Below are 14,057 nucleotides of genomic sequence, written 5' to 3' on the forward strand. Positions count from 1 at the left end.
CCATAGACGGCAGCCCACCAGGCTCCCCCGTCCCTGGGATTCTCCAGGCAAGAACACTGGAGTGGGTTACCATTTCCTTCTCCAATGCATGAAAGCGAAAGGTGAAAGTGAAGTCGCTCAGTCATGTCCGACTTAGCGACCCCATGGACTGCAGCCTACCAGGCTCCTCCATCCATGGGATTTTCCAGGCAAGAGTACTAGAGTGGGGAGCCATTGCCTTCTCCGTTAATTGGCTATACCCCAATACAAAATGTTTTTGATGTTAAAAAAAATAAAATTAAAAAAAGTAATCAGGTATTAAGTGTGATAACAAGACATATTTACAAGTTCCTTCACTATTCACCTGAAATCATCACAACATTGTTAATTGGCTATATCCCAATACAAAATGTTTTTGGTGTTAAAAAGAATTAAATCTTTAAAAAAGGAATCAGGCATTATGATAACAAGACACACTTACTGAAAAATCTGTTGTCTGACCTACCTATTGGATTTCTATCGAAGAACAGTACCGGAGCTCTCAAAATGGACTCGAACATTTGGTTGTGCAAAGTTTGTGAAGAACTAACAAGGACAAAGAATACCAACAGAGATCTGGCGATACCAAACAGGACAGTGGATGCAGTTAACCCTGAAATAAAGAAACATCATTAAGCCCAAGATCTCTGCCTTTGATTCAAGAAGGCTAAGCCATGCCAAGCAGCTTATAAAGATATTATATCCTTACCCCATCAAGTATCTGGATTCTAGAAGAGTTTAATTCATTCATGACATACATTTTTAAAAGAAGAAAACAAAAAACACTATTTTCCTCTCATTAAATATAAACTTCATGAGGGGGAAAGAAATGAAGTGTAAAATAAAATTTCATTCTAGTATTTCCTAATTCAATTATAAGTTTCAATAAAACTCAGAAGAAATTTTAAAAGTTGTTAGTCTTCTCTTCTTCACATTTCAATTCTTAATAATTACAACGTCTCATCATCTAAAATGGTGAAAGGCTTTGGTATCGGCATGTTAATGAATAGGAAACAGAAGAAATGATTTACTATAATGTCCTTATAGACAAACCCAAGTAGCTTTAAAGAGTATAAAAATACCACATAAATTTGCAAGCAAAAAATCTAACTGAACTGTAGGAAAATACAAATTATAAATATAAATGAACATCAGCATTTAAATTACATTTTGTTAATGATAGAAATGAGTAGCACTATGCATATAAAAATTAGAATACCCTCCCAACATCTTTTGAACTGACAATGCTGAACAGAGGGGGGATAACTTCTGTAATAAATATTCCATTAAGTACTTTATTCCCTTCTGATGAGACACTTAAATTCTGAAATTTAAATTTCACTATTTAAATTCTGAAAGCTATTCAAATTTCTGGGCTCCATCAACAGGCATTTGCCTTAGCCCACCTCCATGAGTATGAGTATATAACATAAACCTCCCCCTTCCTCCTTCAAGCCCCCATAGTCCACCAATTCAGAAGGTAAATAGCTAATGGATTTAGAGTTCTTAGCAAGAGATCAACAAAATACATAGAAAATTTCAATGAGTGGGTTCTTTCAAAGATAACTCACTCTGTCTCTGCAGAAAGGTTGTATATTTCCTGTGTGAATATTTAAAATTTTAGATGAGGATTTCCTTTTAAAAGTATGCAATGCCACGTATATTCTAGGCACTGGTGTGAAAACAAAGAGCTGTGTTGATATTAGTAGGCAAGCCAGATGTTAAATTAATCACACAGTTATGGACATAATAACACTGTGATCTCAGGAAAGAAGGAGAAGGAACCCTAATGCCCAGACACTGGATTTCTCCCTGCTTAGTTTCTGCCTTAAGTATTAGTAAAGCCCAAGAGATGAGCAGTGTGGCGAAGGAGAGTTTGCACACCTGCAAGGCAGTAATGCTTTTATTTGGGACCCTGGCTGCCAGAGGATTTTCAACCAAGGTCAATAAAAGCCAAGTTTCATTCAGAAAGAATTGGAACAATCTGAACCATAAGGTGGGGATCTGTTTCTAATCCCCTCACACATCCATAAAATGATATAAGATTTAGCTAAAGCAACCTATTAGAATAGACAATAGCCACATATTTCCAGTGGCTGATTTTCTCAATATGCAATGCTGGTTTAACTTCCAAAATCCAGTACAGAGCAAATTAAGAGTCTTCATTCAACCTCTTTTCTTCTAGCAGATTTTTAAAATAATTATTCTAATTAATTCACAGAATAAATGTGGCTGGCTCAGAAACTTAATCTGTTAAGACATTACTGAATTACTCCTGGAAGCCCTAGCTGCTCACATGGGCTCATTGTAAGCGACTCAGACTCTCGGATAATAGACTAGGTGCCTCAACTTTACCTGAGTAAATTCCTAAGTACCAGTTCAGATCGAGCTTCTCGGTTACATTTCCTTGTCCATTATCAGTGACATTCAGGGCACTCTGTTGATTGGCCCTAGGGAACAGGGAAGAAAAAAAGATTACATGATAGATACAATTAGGTAAATATAAAAAGAAATTATCCTTGATTTCGGAGACATGATTTATGCTGCAAAGTGTTTCCCAGCTCACAGGGCCCTGTGTTTCTCTACCATAAAAAAACTTCAATTTGAATCGCAACTTTCAGCTCTCTGAACTGTCTGTGAGGAAGCTGCTAAGGATCACATCACGGGAGGGTCACGTGCCACCAGCAGGATCTTTACTTTTTCTTCAGGGAAACTACATGAGAGTCAGAAGAGGAGGCTGAACAAGCCCCCGCTCCCTCGCGGACTCTGGAAAAGCGAGGTTCGTGTAAATTTCACAGCACTTTGGGTCAGACCAGGAATCACTCACCAGTATGAAAGCCACCAATCCTGCAGGACGTAGGCAACCTGGAGCAGGAAACAACAGTCACTCACACACTGACATCACTGAGCCGCACACCCCGCTCACCAGGATGGGGGACAGAAAGGCTCCAGAACACGGAGACGGTCCTTTCAGCTCAGGTCTGCGCCAAGCCCCACACCCCAGATGACCACAGGTCAGGGGACGGCATGCTACATTTTAATATCTCTAAAAGACATTGTTTATTTCGAGAATCTCTCTGTCATGTACACACACCACCACCAAGCTTCACTTATTTTGCTTTGTACATATACCACTTTTCAGTGCAAATCCCAGTAGACTGCAAAACACAGTATTTATATACATATCAGGATTTTTCAAAGGATAAAAGCTTGATAGGTACTGTGGTGGCCAGTTTTCTGTGTCAGTTTGGCCATACCAGTCTCCACTGATTCAACAAAACAGTAGTTCAGATGTTGCTGTGAAGGTATTTTGAGGGTGAGGTTCACATCCATCATCAGAACTTACAGGTCAACACTGAGGTGGCCTCGTCCACTCGGATGAAGATCTTAAGAGCAAAACCTGAGGCTTCTTGGAGGAGGAAGAAATTCTGCCTCAAGACAGCAGGTTCAGCTCCTGCCTGAGGGTTCCAGCCTACAGACCTGCCTTTCTGATTTCGGATTCACTCAGACAGATCCCACAACCTCATGAGCCAGTTATTTGAAATAAATTTCTTAATTCACATATTAAAAAATAATAATAATACAGTAAGGTAAACACAGTATAAATAGTATTAAAAATATCAGCCTTAGGGCACAAATCCAAATAAAAGTTATTCCTTTGCACCTTATTTTATTTTTGTTTAATCAAATAAACAAGAGGGTTTTTTTCCATGGAAAAAAATAAAAATCCTTCCTTACCTGAGCTGCAAGGTTTACTAGAATGAGGAAAATGATGATAAACCAGTGAGCACCGGCTGTGAAGTAATTCTTATAAGCCTTAAAACCAACTTTTCCTTCCGAACGGGTCTCCTCAGTTAGGGTAACCTGTATATTCTCGGTCTTGGAAGGAAAGGGAGAGCGACAAAAATTTAAATAATTAACCCTAAATCAACAATAACCTCCACTGCAAAGCTGCAGTGAAATAGACACAACTCATATGCTGGTAGGAGGGCAAGATCCTACAGAGAGAGAAGAGTGTGGAAACACTGAGCCAAACCAAGCGTGCATTTACCCAGCCATGCCAACTCTAGAAACCTATCAGAAAAAAAGGAAATGTCATCTGCAAAATGCTACTCATTTTCAGGTGGCTTTGCTTAAATAAACAGCATGATTAACCGCACATGTACAAAATACCTGATTAAAGCATAAATGCCAATGCTTTCTCCAAAATAATACATGAAATGATATATAAGTATCTATGTAATTTATTTGTGCCCCTCAATGAAAACAGAGTGGTTCCTGAGTGTGGAAGTTGATGGACTCTTCTGAATACTCATCAGGATCATCCAGAATCCTGGGTGTGGACAATGAGAGTCTGGATACTGAGAAAACTGATAGGTGATTTTAAAGGAGACCTAGTGCAGGTGTCTGTTTCTGTCTGTAGGATTTAGAATATATTACACAGTCACATGGGCCAAAGGTTTGCTGCCTACTGTATATGCAAGATAACAACATAAAGGGGGTACCCTAACCCTAACCCCGCCCCTTGAAAAATAAGAAAGGAAAATGGGAACAAATTCCAAAGTGTCTGCTGTGTGTCGGGTGCTTGCACCTTTGTGACAGAGGTGTCCTGTCACAGACCATCTGATGATGAAGCAAAACAATGCCATCAGTCACCTGCAATGTCAGAATATTCCAACATACAGCAAAAGCAGCTGATTTAATGGAAGTCATAGCAGGCTAGGAATGAGGGATTCTTGAAATTAACCATCTGGATGAATAAGGGAAGCCGGGGTCCACCAGAGCACATACAATTAACTATGGTAACATCAAGAGTTCCCCTGTCAATACCACATACATTATGCAAGTCACAGCAGTGCAAACAGGACTTGTCTCCATCCTACACCAAAAAGGAGAAGACGAATCAGCCTGGCTCCCTGCATGCTGTTTTAATTCTACCAATTTCATGGAACAAGGCCGTGGAAATTTGGTGTCTTCTTTGGAACAAAGAGATGTCATTAACAGAGCAAGCTGAAGGTCCATGAGGCCACCAAGAGAGACAGACCCGGGCGTGCTGCAGGACGAGAAACTCACGTCTGGGCCCTCTGGAGTGGCCTCTTTCAAGGAGGGTCTGGAAGACTGTTGAGACCAAACCGAAGACTCAGAAAAGGTGCGATTCCTCAGGGTGGGAGTTCCTGGAACTGGAGATGGTTCAGCCTCCTCATTCTCCTTCTTTAAAAGGGAACCAAAATCTATCCCGGATTTCAGGAACTCAGTGTAAGTCCCCTTTTGCACCATTTTGCCCTAAAACAGCAATAACGAATTTGAGAGTTTGTTGTTAAGGTGTCTAATCATTTTTGATATCTATCTTCTTTGTAAATTGTACCTTCTATCATTAAAAATATTCATCTTTATTTCAAACAAATGATTTTAAAAAAATTTGAGAGGGATGGATTTTCATTTGATAATACTGGCCAATCATGCATACATGAGTGTTATGCATGCTAAAGCACTTTAATCGTGTCTGACTCTTTGCTACCCTATGAACTATACAGCCCGCCAGGCTCCTCTGTCCATGGGATTCTCTAGGCAAGAATACTGGAGTGGGTTGCTTTTTCCTCCTCCAGGGGATCTTTCCCACCCAGGAATCAAACCTGCGTCTCTTATGTCTTCTGCATTGGCAGGCAGGCTCTTTATGACTAGCGCCACCGGGGAACCTAATGGTAAACACTAATTAAGAGAAGTAAACCGATATTAAATTATGATGTTTGTAAGGAAATGATCCTGAGGTCTGAATTTCTGGTGGACAAATCAAGTTCAGTTCAACTAGAACAGAACTGAGCACTGTGCTCTCTGCCAAACCCTGTGTAAGGTTTGGGAACATGAAAGAAATGTGTGCTCATGTGTTAAAGATGGAGTCCGTTGGGCACTTAAGAAAGCAAGAAATACAGAATTTGGTGGGAGGATCAGCACAATCGCTTAAGACAACATGGAAAGTTAGAGAAGCCTCATGAGACATGCAGAAATTTTTTAAAAGTCCACTGGGGAGGATATCCCAGGAAAGAAATTTGTTGGCACAGAGGTGGGCACTGGCACGCCTGTGTAGGTAAGGGTCACTAGACGAGTCTCTGCTGCCCACTGCCACAGTACCACGTGTCTGACTAGGACAGGGCCTGAAGAAAATGATCCTGCACAAGAACCCAAGAGATATGTCTTCATAGTCTTTAACACCTGCCCACACCTCAGGAAGTTCTCGACTGAAAATTCAGTATTCCCGTGGAAAATCTACCTAAGCAAGGAGGTCATAAGACTGGCATGCTCTAATGCCTTGGTATGCCACAATCAAAAACCTAAGCCAGAAGCAAAGCACTTAAAATCTGAGGATAACATAGGCACAACCCATCACAAGCAGCCCGTCTTCCCCAAATTAGGCAACTGCTTAAGCTACAGTCTACTCATCTTCTTGGAACACTGTGTGACACACCATTGCAGTGCCCCTCATTTACAAAGTTACATAAAATAAGCTGCAGACGATTTCTACTTTTTCACCACATGAAACAAGACTCAGCTGATTCACTCAGCGGTGAACAAAATATGAGAAAAAATCCCAGGATGCAATACAAAACAAAGGAGGGCAGCTCTGGTTAAGGCAAGTCAGGTGGCCCAGCATCCTGGCTAGGACCCCTTTCTCTGGGAGAAACGCAATGAAGCCTTTGGGGACCATTTGATACTGCAAAACAAGGAAATGATTCAGGATATACTGTATATTTTGTCCTCACCTGGGAGACAAAGTGCATTTACCTATTTAAGGAAAATTGCATACAACTTTCTACTTAGTAAGATGCATTCAGAAACACTAGTGGCACAAAGACAGCAATTTTACTCAACAACCAAGTATTAACAATTCCGGGGGTCAGCCATCCCCTCTCTGCTGTGAGGGAGGTATCAGATCAACTGTAAGGATGGTCCCCAACTCATCCAGGTGTGTTCACCAGTAGACAACTGGTCGTTCTGACAGTATTGAGTTTGCCAGAAAGTTCAAAAAGTGAATATATTCTTCAATAAAGTTCTCAGTGACAATGATAAATAAGTCTTTTACTATTGCTTAAAATTGATCAAACTTTTTGGCCAACTAAATACTAAACCTGAGGCTGTCTTCTCAAAACAAGCCCCACGTAGGCAGGGCCTTATTCTCCTTCTGCACAGGCTCCCGCACGTATCAGACACAGAAAGAGATCCGGGTAGTAAGAAAAAGGCAAAAAACTGAAAGCTAAGAGGGCTTTGCCACAAATCCAAGCAGAATGACCTGCAGAACAGCCTGGTCTTCAACACACCGCAGTGCTAGCAATTCCAGAGACTTCTAGAAATTACTTACATCTTTTAATATCAGAATCTGACTTGCAGCTTTTAGGTACTGCAACTGATGAGTCACTAAGATTCTGATCTTCTCGTGCAAGGCTTGACAAATACACCTACAAATGGAAAAGGGACAGAATGCAAAAACACATTAGTGGAAGTCAGCCAAACTCTAAGCATACATTTTGAAAACATAATGAGACAAAGACAAGACAGCAAAGATCTGTAGTTCAAATACTCATATGAATAAAAATACAAATTAAGTACAAAGTGATGAATTCAACTAGGACCTCAAATTATTCAGCAACAAGTCTGAATCAAGCTCCACTAAAAAAAAAAAAAAAATTCTAAAAACCAGTCTAGCGAAACATGCATCAGCTGCTAAGTTGTTTTTCCTAAAACTGATCTTAACAATTATTTACATATTTCATGATGAAAAACAGTGGAGCAATATTGACATTTCAAAAGTTGACTAAATTAAAATACTAATTATTTTATTGTTATGTTGAGAATGAGAGAAGTGACTGATGTCACAGAAATATACATACATATTCCTTAGTTTCTTAGATTTTGCTTTATGAAGTATATATTAACCACCCTAAGAGTCATATCTTCTCAATAACCTTAGCTATACTCCCTTCCATAGACATTTCTTCCTAAGTAACATTAGACGGAAAATGAATGCAAGTGTGGCCTTTATTAGTCTCTACAACATTCCCAGTCCTGTCCAGGAAGTAAATCTTACTTCATTTGCACTGAAAACTCCCTCAACGTGAAAAAGAAAGGGCCCTGCTAACCACGGGCAGGACTCCAGGCAGGTATTCTGGGAGCCTGAGGCCCTTTAGAGCAAATCTCAGGAACCTGGGCCAGAGCTCAGCCTGTGAGTGAGTCAGATGGAGAGTCTGGAGGCAGCAGGCTGCAGCTCAGTCCCTCTCATGAGCCTGATGTCAGATGAGCGACTCAACCTCACGTTCTTCATCTCCAAACAACGCCAATGACAACCCTCCCACATGTTCTAAAAAATCAAACCACCAATCCGCTCAGTAAATGTCAGCCCCCTTCCCTACTCCTCTCTAACCACGAGCTGTCATGTGCTTTGGACACAGGACAGAAAAGTCCTAAGGGGACACTGGACCTGTGATCAGAAGACCGGGGATGTAGACACATATGCCATCACTTCATTAAGTTCAAAAAGATTCATTTTTACCTTCTGACAAGTCTTAGTTCAGCTTTCATGCTAAATTTCTTGACCAAGCATAACTTTTCAGGTTTCAATGGAATTTTTTGCTACATTCAAAAATTACCTGCTATTAATCATTGAAGGCGGATGGGCTGGTAGGTCCAAGATGGCGCTAACCACAAGTTTTAAAAAAGGTTTCCCTCCTGACATTCCATCACAGATGAGGTAATATAAATAAGCACAATAAAGTGATCAGTTTTGATGGCTAGGAATGTATTCCTAAATAAGACTTTTATTCTGAATCTCTAGAAAAATAATCTTCCAAGTTTTTAAGAGTAAAGATTTCTAAGACATATCATAAAAATTGATTCAGCGATGAATTCTTTAAAATTATTCCTATACAAGAGCTGTGTTAAGAAGGGACAAATCCCATAGCACAGTAGATCAAATATGAACAAAAAGAGAGTCCCTATCTTCATTCATTCAATCAACAAACTTTGGTGAGGTACCAGGCACTGTCCCAAATGCCACATATACACCCACAGGTCAAGACAGCAAAGAATTCTCAGCACTGCGTACAGGGGGACGCTGAATGAGTATAGGAAATACTCTATGGGGCTGTGATGTGTGCTCTGCGGGAAAGCAAGAGGGGCTGCTGTCTTGGACAGGGAAACAAGGGAGCCCTGAGACTCTCTGGGGAAACATCCTGGAAGAAGACACAGCAGGTGCAGGGGTCCTGGAACTGAACACGCAGGGCTGAGGCGCCTTCCTGCACTCACAGCGCACGGAGGGTGAGGGGACTCAAATGGTCAAGTGCACCCACTGAGGGCTGTGGGAAGACAAAGGGCACGGGCGCCCCCTGGAGGAGCGGGAGGGAGTGGCAGGGCCGCCTTCCGCCTTCCTTCTGGGTCCTGGCACACTGCTCCCTGGCTCTGGGACAGAGGGACCAGTGTGAACTGACAGACAGGGGTGAGAAAGGATCCCCACAGAGCTAGCACAGCTGGACACCGAGTGGGTGTGGGGATGAGCTGGAAAGGCTGAGGCAGGCAGACAGCAAAGAAGCCTGTTCTCTGTTTGAGGACCTGGAGCTGCTTCCTGAACGGGTTGGGGTGGGGGTGGGGTTGTCTGTGAAGGGCTGGAGCCGGAGGGTGAGCTGCGTAGACAGCAGCACGAGAATCCGATCAGGACAGACATGAAGACCTGGTTAGGGTTACACAGGAGGCAGGGGTCTGGCAATGTGGGATTGAAACACATCAGGATCCACAGCAGGACACAGCTAGGACACAGCATCAGTTCATCTAAGGCCCCTCACGTTCTTAGCTGATAGAACCCACTATGCTCAGAGCATTAAGTTGTAAAACTCATGAACCTGAATCACCTTGGATATAGATTCAAGACTAGACGAAACTGTTAATGGCAAGAAGTGTGAGTCACTCACTTTTAATAGAAAACACTCCCCATTACTAAGCTCTGACACGACCACCATCTCTCATAGCATGTTGTTCCATCCAATTTTCTAACTCGTTGAGAACATCCTCAGTTGCTGCTGAGTGATTTCCTAAATTGCATTCGTGCTCCCTGCCCTAAGTTTCCCCAGAGAATGTGGTTCTGATTGGCAAACAACAATCCAAACAAGCTTGCTTCTATCAAGTGTACATCCAAGGTCATTAAACCCAAGAGCTAAAAAAAAACTGTTCTGTTTGAAGGAGAACTTCTGAGAACTTCTGTGATAAGTACAAGAGGAATGGACAGGCAGAACTGCCAATGATTCCAGGAGTGAGGAATGGCAAATGAAGCTTACAGCACTCTCACCCTGTTACCGAACCCATGACAAGGCACTTCTCTACGGGAAAATTCATCAGGTCACAGTCAGGAGAGGGTGGGAAAGCCGGATGAGACCACAAAGCTGGGAGCAATGCCACAGGCCCTGCTCTCCTGTTCTGAACAATTTAATGCTTCTTTGCACATTTTATCGTGGTGGTGGTGATGGTTTAGTCACTAAGTGATGTCTGACTCTTGCGACCCCACAGACTGTATAGCCTATCAGGCTCCTCTGTCCACAGGATTCTCCAGGCAAGAATTCTGGAGTGCGGTGCCGTTTCCTTCTCCAAGCGATCTTCTCAAGCCAGGGATCGAACCCGGGCCTCCTGCATTGCAGGTGGATTCTCTACTGACTACAAGGGAAGTCCCTTTTTATTGTGGTAAATGAAACATATCAGTACATAACATGAAATTTATCACTTTGCCTATCTTTAAGCATACAGCTCAGTGGTATTAAGCCCATTCACACTGCTGTGTAACCATCACCACCGTCTGTCTCCAGAGTGTTTTCATCATCCCAAACTAAGCACAACTTACACACAGACTTTGGTAGAACCCGCCCCATGATCCTGCTTAGTGGATGTGGATTCCCAGGTCCTCGTATCCAGAGCTCAGCGCTCCTCACACGTCTCTCTCTCCCTCACATCTGCAGACTCTGCCGAAGCCTCTCTACTTTGCAGTTGTGCCTCTGCTGTAAATCAATCATTTCCCCGCCAATTCAAATGCGGACACCTGAGAATTTGGTGATAAGGCCTCTAAAGACATAATTCTTACCCTAACGACACTAGGTCTAATCCAATCTGACTTGTATCTCCAGAAGAAAAGGAGCCTAACACAGAAGGGCAGGGCAAGTGAACAGAGGAAAGCCCACGTGAGGACACAGGAAGGTGGATGCTATCGGAAGCCAAGAAGACAGGTTCCTCAGAGGCAGGAATGAGAGCTGAGCATCCAAGTCTCCTTTTTCTGCCCAGTGCGGGTCCTTTCCCTCTCCTGGTGCACTGTCCTCCTTGTAAACTAAGAGGTTTTGTGCAGTAACAGGTGTAAGGGCATTTAACTCAGTGCATACAGCAGGGCATTAATAAGTGCAGCTGGAAAGCTCATTGGCTTTAGCAAGGTGAACAGCAGCAAGGGAACTAACTAACTGTGGGGGAGATGCAGATACTGTTTCAGAAAAAGTGAGTTCATGAGGCTTTCAAAGAGGTCAGTCTAAACTCCACCAGAGGCCTTGGTTAGCGACTTGGACACATTACACACAGAAAAACATCAGAGTTGTTCTGCTTCAGAGGTTCAGTGGCCAAACAAGAGCAACAAATTCAACAACAGACAAGAACAACAAATTCCAGAAACACAACATGAGAGTCAGGAGTTCAGCCAGATTCTAGATACCTGCTGCTGCTAAGTCACTTCAGTCGTGTCCGACTCTGTGCGACCCCATAGACGGCAGCCCATCAGGCGCCCCTGTCCCTGGGATTCTCCAGGCAAGAACACTGGAGTGGGTTGCCATTTCCTTCTCCAATGCATGAAAGTGAAAAGTGAAAGTGAAGTCGCTCAGTCATGTCTGACTCTTAGCGACCCCATGGACTGCAGCCCACCAGGCTCCTCCATCCATGGGATTTTCCAGGCAAGAGTACAGGAGAGGGGTGCCAATGCATTCTCTTTCTAGATACCTAGTTTCACACTCAAGTTACCCATACATTGTGGGCTTAAGTATCCATGAAACAATGTGCAATGACTGAAGACATTCTGAGGTGCAACAAATCATTCTCAGATTCTATACCTTATTCAGAATTTCTGAACCTACAGAATAATACGCATCAACAAGGTCTTTGCACAGAAGCCCTATGTCAGTACTGAAAACATCACTTCTAACGTATCTTAAAAAAAAAAAAAGATGAAGAAAGAGGATTGGTAGCCAAGTACCAGATTACTGAGTCCCCCTCTGATTTAAAAACTGTAAATCTTCCTTCTTATTTCTGGGGTCTGGATGTATCCACAGTGTCCGGTTTTCAACTGCAAGTAGCAGCAGGAAATCAGCCATCTATTCCTCACTCCCTAAGGACAGACTCCACTGTCCTCCACACCCTGAAAGCACCTTCTGTATTTTCCTATCTTGACCTCATTATGATCAGAATTTCTCTACGATGGATCTTCTGCGGAATGAAGGGAAGAGAGAGAGGGACACCAGGGCAGAGCCAGCTGAGTCTCTTGAAGCACAAAGGCTTTCATGAGCTCTTTTCCCTGATCTTTTGTCGGTTCTTGGAAAGCGGACGTAATAGGAAACGGGAGCAAACTCACAGTTCAAACAAGTGCCTGCTGACTTCTGCGTCCACTGCACTGAGCGGATCGTCTAGGAGGTAGATGTCTGCATCCTGATACACGGCTCTAGAAACATAGATAGACATCAGGATAAAACACTTCACACTCCCTGGGTCTCGTCTCTGAATCACAATGGTGTCCAACAACTCCACGTTCATTCCAGGAGCCCAGGGAAGGGACCAAGACCCTGCTTCACACAGGCCCACCCAGTGAGCGGGGTCTGCATGCTCACGTCTACTAGGAGCCGCAGAGGAGGAGGGGCAGGATGGCAACTCAAACCCCATTTACCTTGCAAGGTTGACCCGGGCTTTCTGCCCTCCACTCAGTGTGGTTCCCCGGTCTCCTATCATAGTTAGATCTCCATCCTCCAGAAGCTGTAAATCCTACATGGAGACAGAAAAGGGAAAAAAGAGAAAGATTTAAAATGTGTTCTCCTCCTGTCATCCTAACCTTTTAGCCTTAGTTCTACATATAAGTATTTTATGAACAGCAATGAGTGTATTTCATCATGACTATATTATAATCTTGAATATTAAAAAAACCTCATTTGTTCTGATTCCATAGGTTTTCACTGCATTTATGAATTTGACCATGATAACAAGTAAGTATTTATTGAGGACCGATTATACTCCAGGCATTGTTCTCGGCACAGTGAATTCAGGGATGAGGAAACAAAATCCCTAGAGTTTCTTTCCATAGTATAAGACAGACGATATGGAAAATTAACCTGCGTGCAAGTACTGAGGATGAGAAGGAAAAGAAAGGCAGCTCAGGGCAACAGAGAGTAAAGGAGGGAAGTTAGTCCACACCGGGGTCAGGAGGGCACGGCTCACAGAGTGGGTGTGAGCAGATCAGTGGGAGGTGGGGAGGGGGGCTTACGAAGACTGCCTATAACTCAAGTGATGTTGCCATAGCAAGCAGAGTTCACATAGAGTCCGTTATCCAGGAAACCCCTCAAGCATCATCCTAGGACGCACAGCAAGACTTTTCTGCAAATGAAGCCGGAGCTTCTCTGTACTTTAGCAAATTTGAGAAGAACAGAAATGGCACAGTGAAGCCCCCAGGATAAGCAGCTTTCTGACCTTCTAAGTCTGAACTTCTTCTACAAAATGTGCTGCAGAAACAATAGTCACTAAACTCAAGGACGCTGTGAGAACCTAAAGTGTATGAACACCCTCCATAAATAGAAAAAGGACATGAACTGATTATAACTTGCTACTGGTGAATGAGGCTTAACCAACACTGGCACCATTCACCGTGTGGATCACAGCATGTAAGGCACATGACCACAAGGAGAAGAGAGAGACTGTCTCCATCATCACCCTCCCTGAAAGCCACAGGCACGCACACACACACACACAGGTTCCCTGCTCACTGGAAGCTTAAC

At 43.0% G+C, this 14,057-nt stretch overlaps 1 protein-coding gene across 1 annotated transcript in view; it reads right to left on the minus strand.

Moving 5' to 3' along the window:
• The window catches only part of ABCC4 (ATP binding cassette subfamily C member 4), a 188,147-nt gene that overhangs the window by 91,666 nt on the left and 82,424 nt on the right, over positions 1 to 14,057 (minus strand). Inside the window, exons 12-19 of the mRNA XM_040267343.1 lie at positions 12,959 to 13,053; positions 12,650 to 12,736; positions 7,373 to 7,469; positions 5,092 to 5,301; positions 3,757 to 3,897; positions 2,846 to 2,883; positions 2,374 to 2,468; positions 485 to 631 (exon numbers count right to left, since the gene is read on the minus strand). Of these exons, the coding sequence (XP_040123277.1) occupies positions 485 to 631; positions 2,374 to 2,468; positions 2,846 to 2,883; positions 3,757 to 3,897; positions 5,092 to 5,301; positions 7,373 to 7,469; positions 12,650 to 12,736; positions 12,959 to 13,053 (910 nt within the window). The remainder of the gene's footprint in view (positions 1 to 484; positions 632 to 2,373; positions 2,469 to 2,845; positions 2,884 to 3,756; positions 3,898 to 5,091; positions 5,302 to 7,372; positions 7,470 to 12,649; positions 12,737 to 12,958; positions 13,054 to 14,057) is intronic.

This window comes from Oryx dammah, unplaced genomic scaffold, assembly GCF_014754425.2.
Source record: "Oryx dammah isolate SB20612 unplaced genomic scaffold, SCBI_Odam_1.1 HiC_scaffold_24, whole genome shotgun sequence".
Taxonomy (NCBI): domain Eukaryota; kingdom Metazoa; phylum Chordata; class Mammalia; order Artiodactyla; family Bovidae; genus Oryx; species Oryx dammah.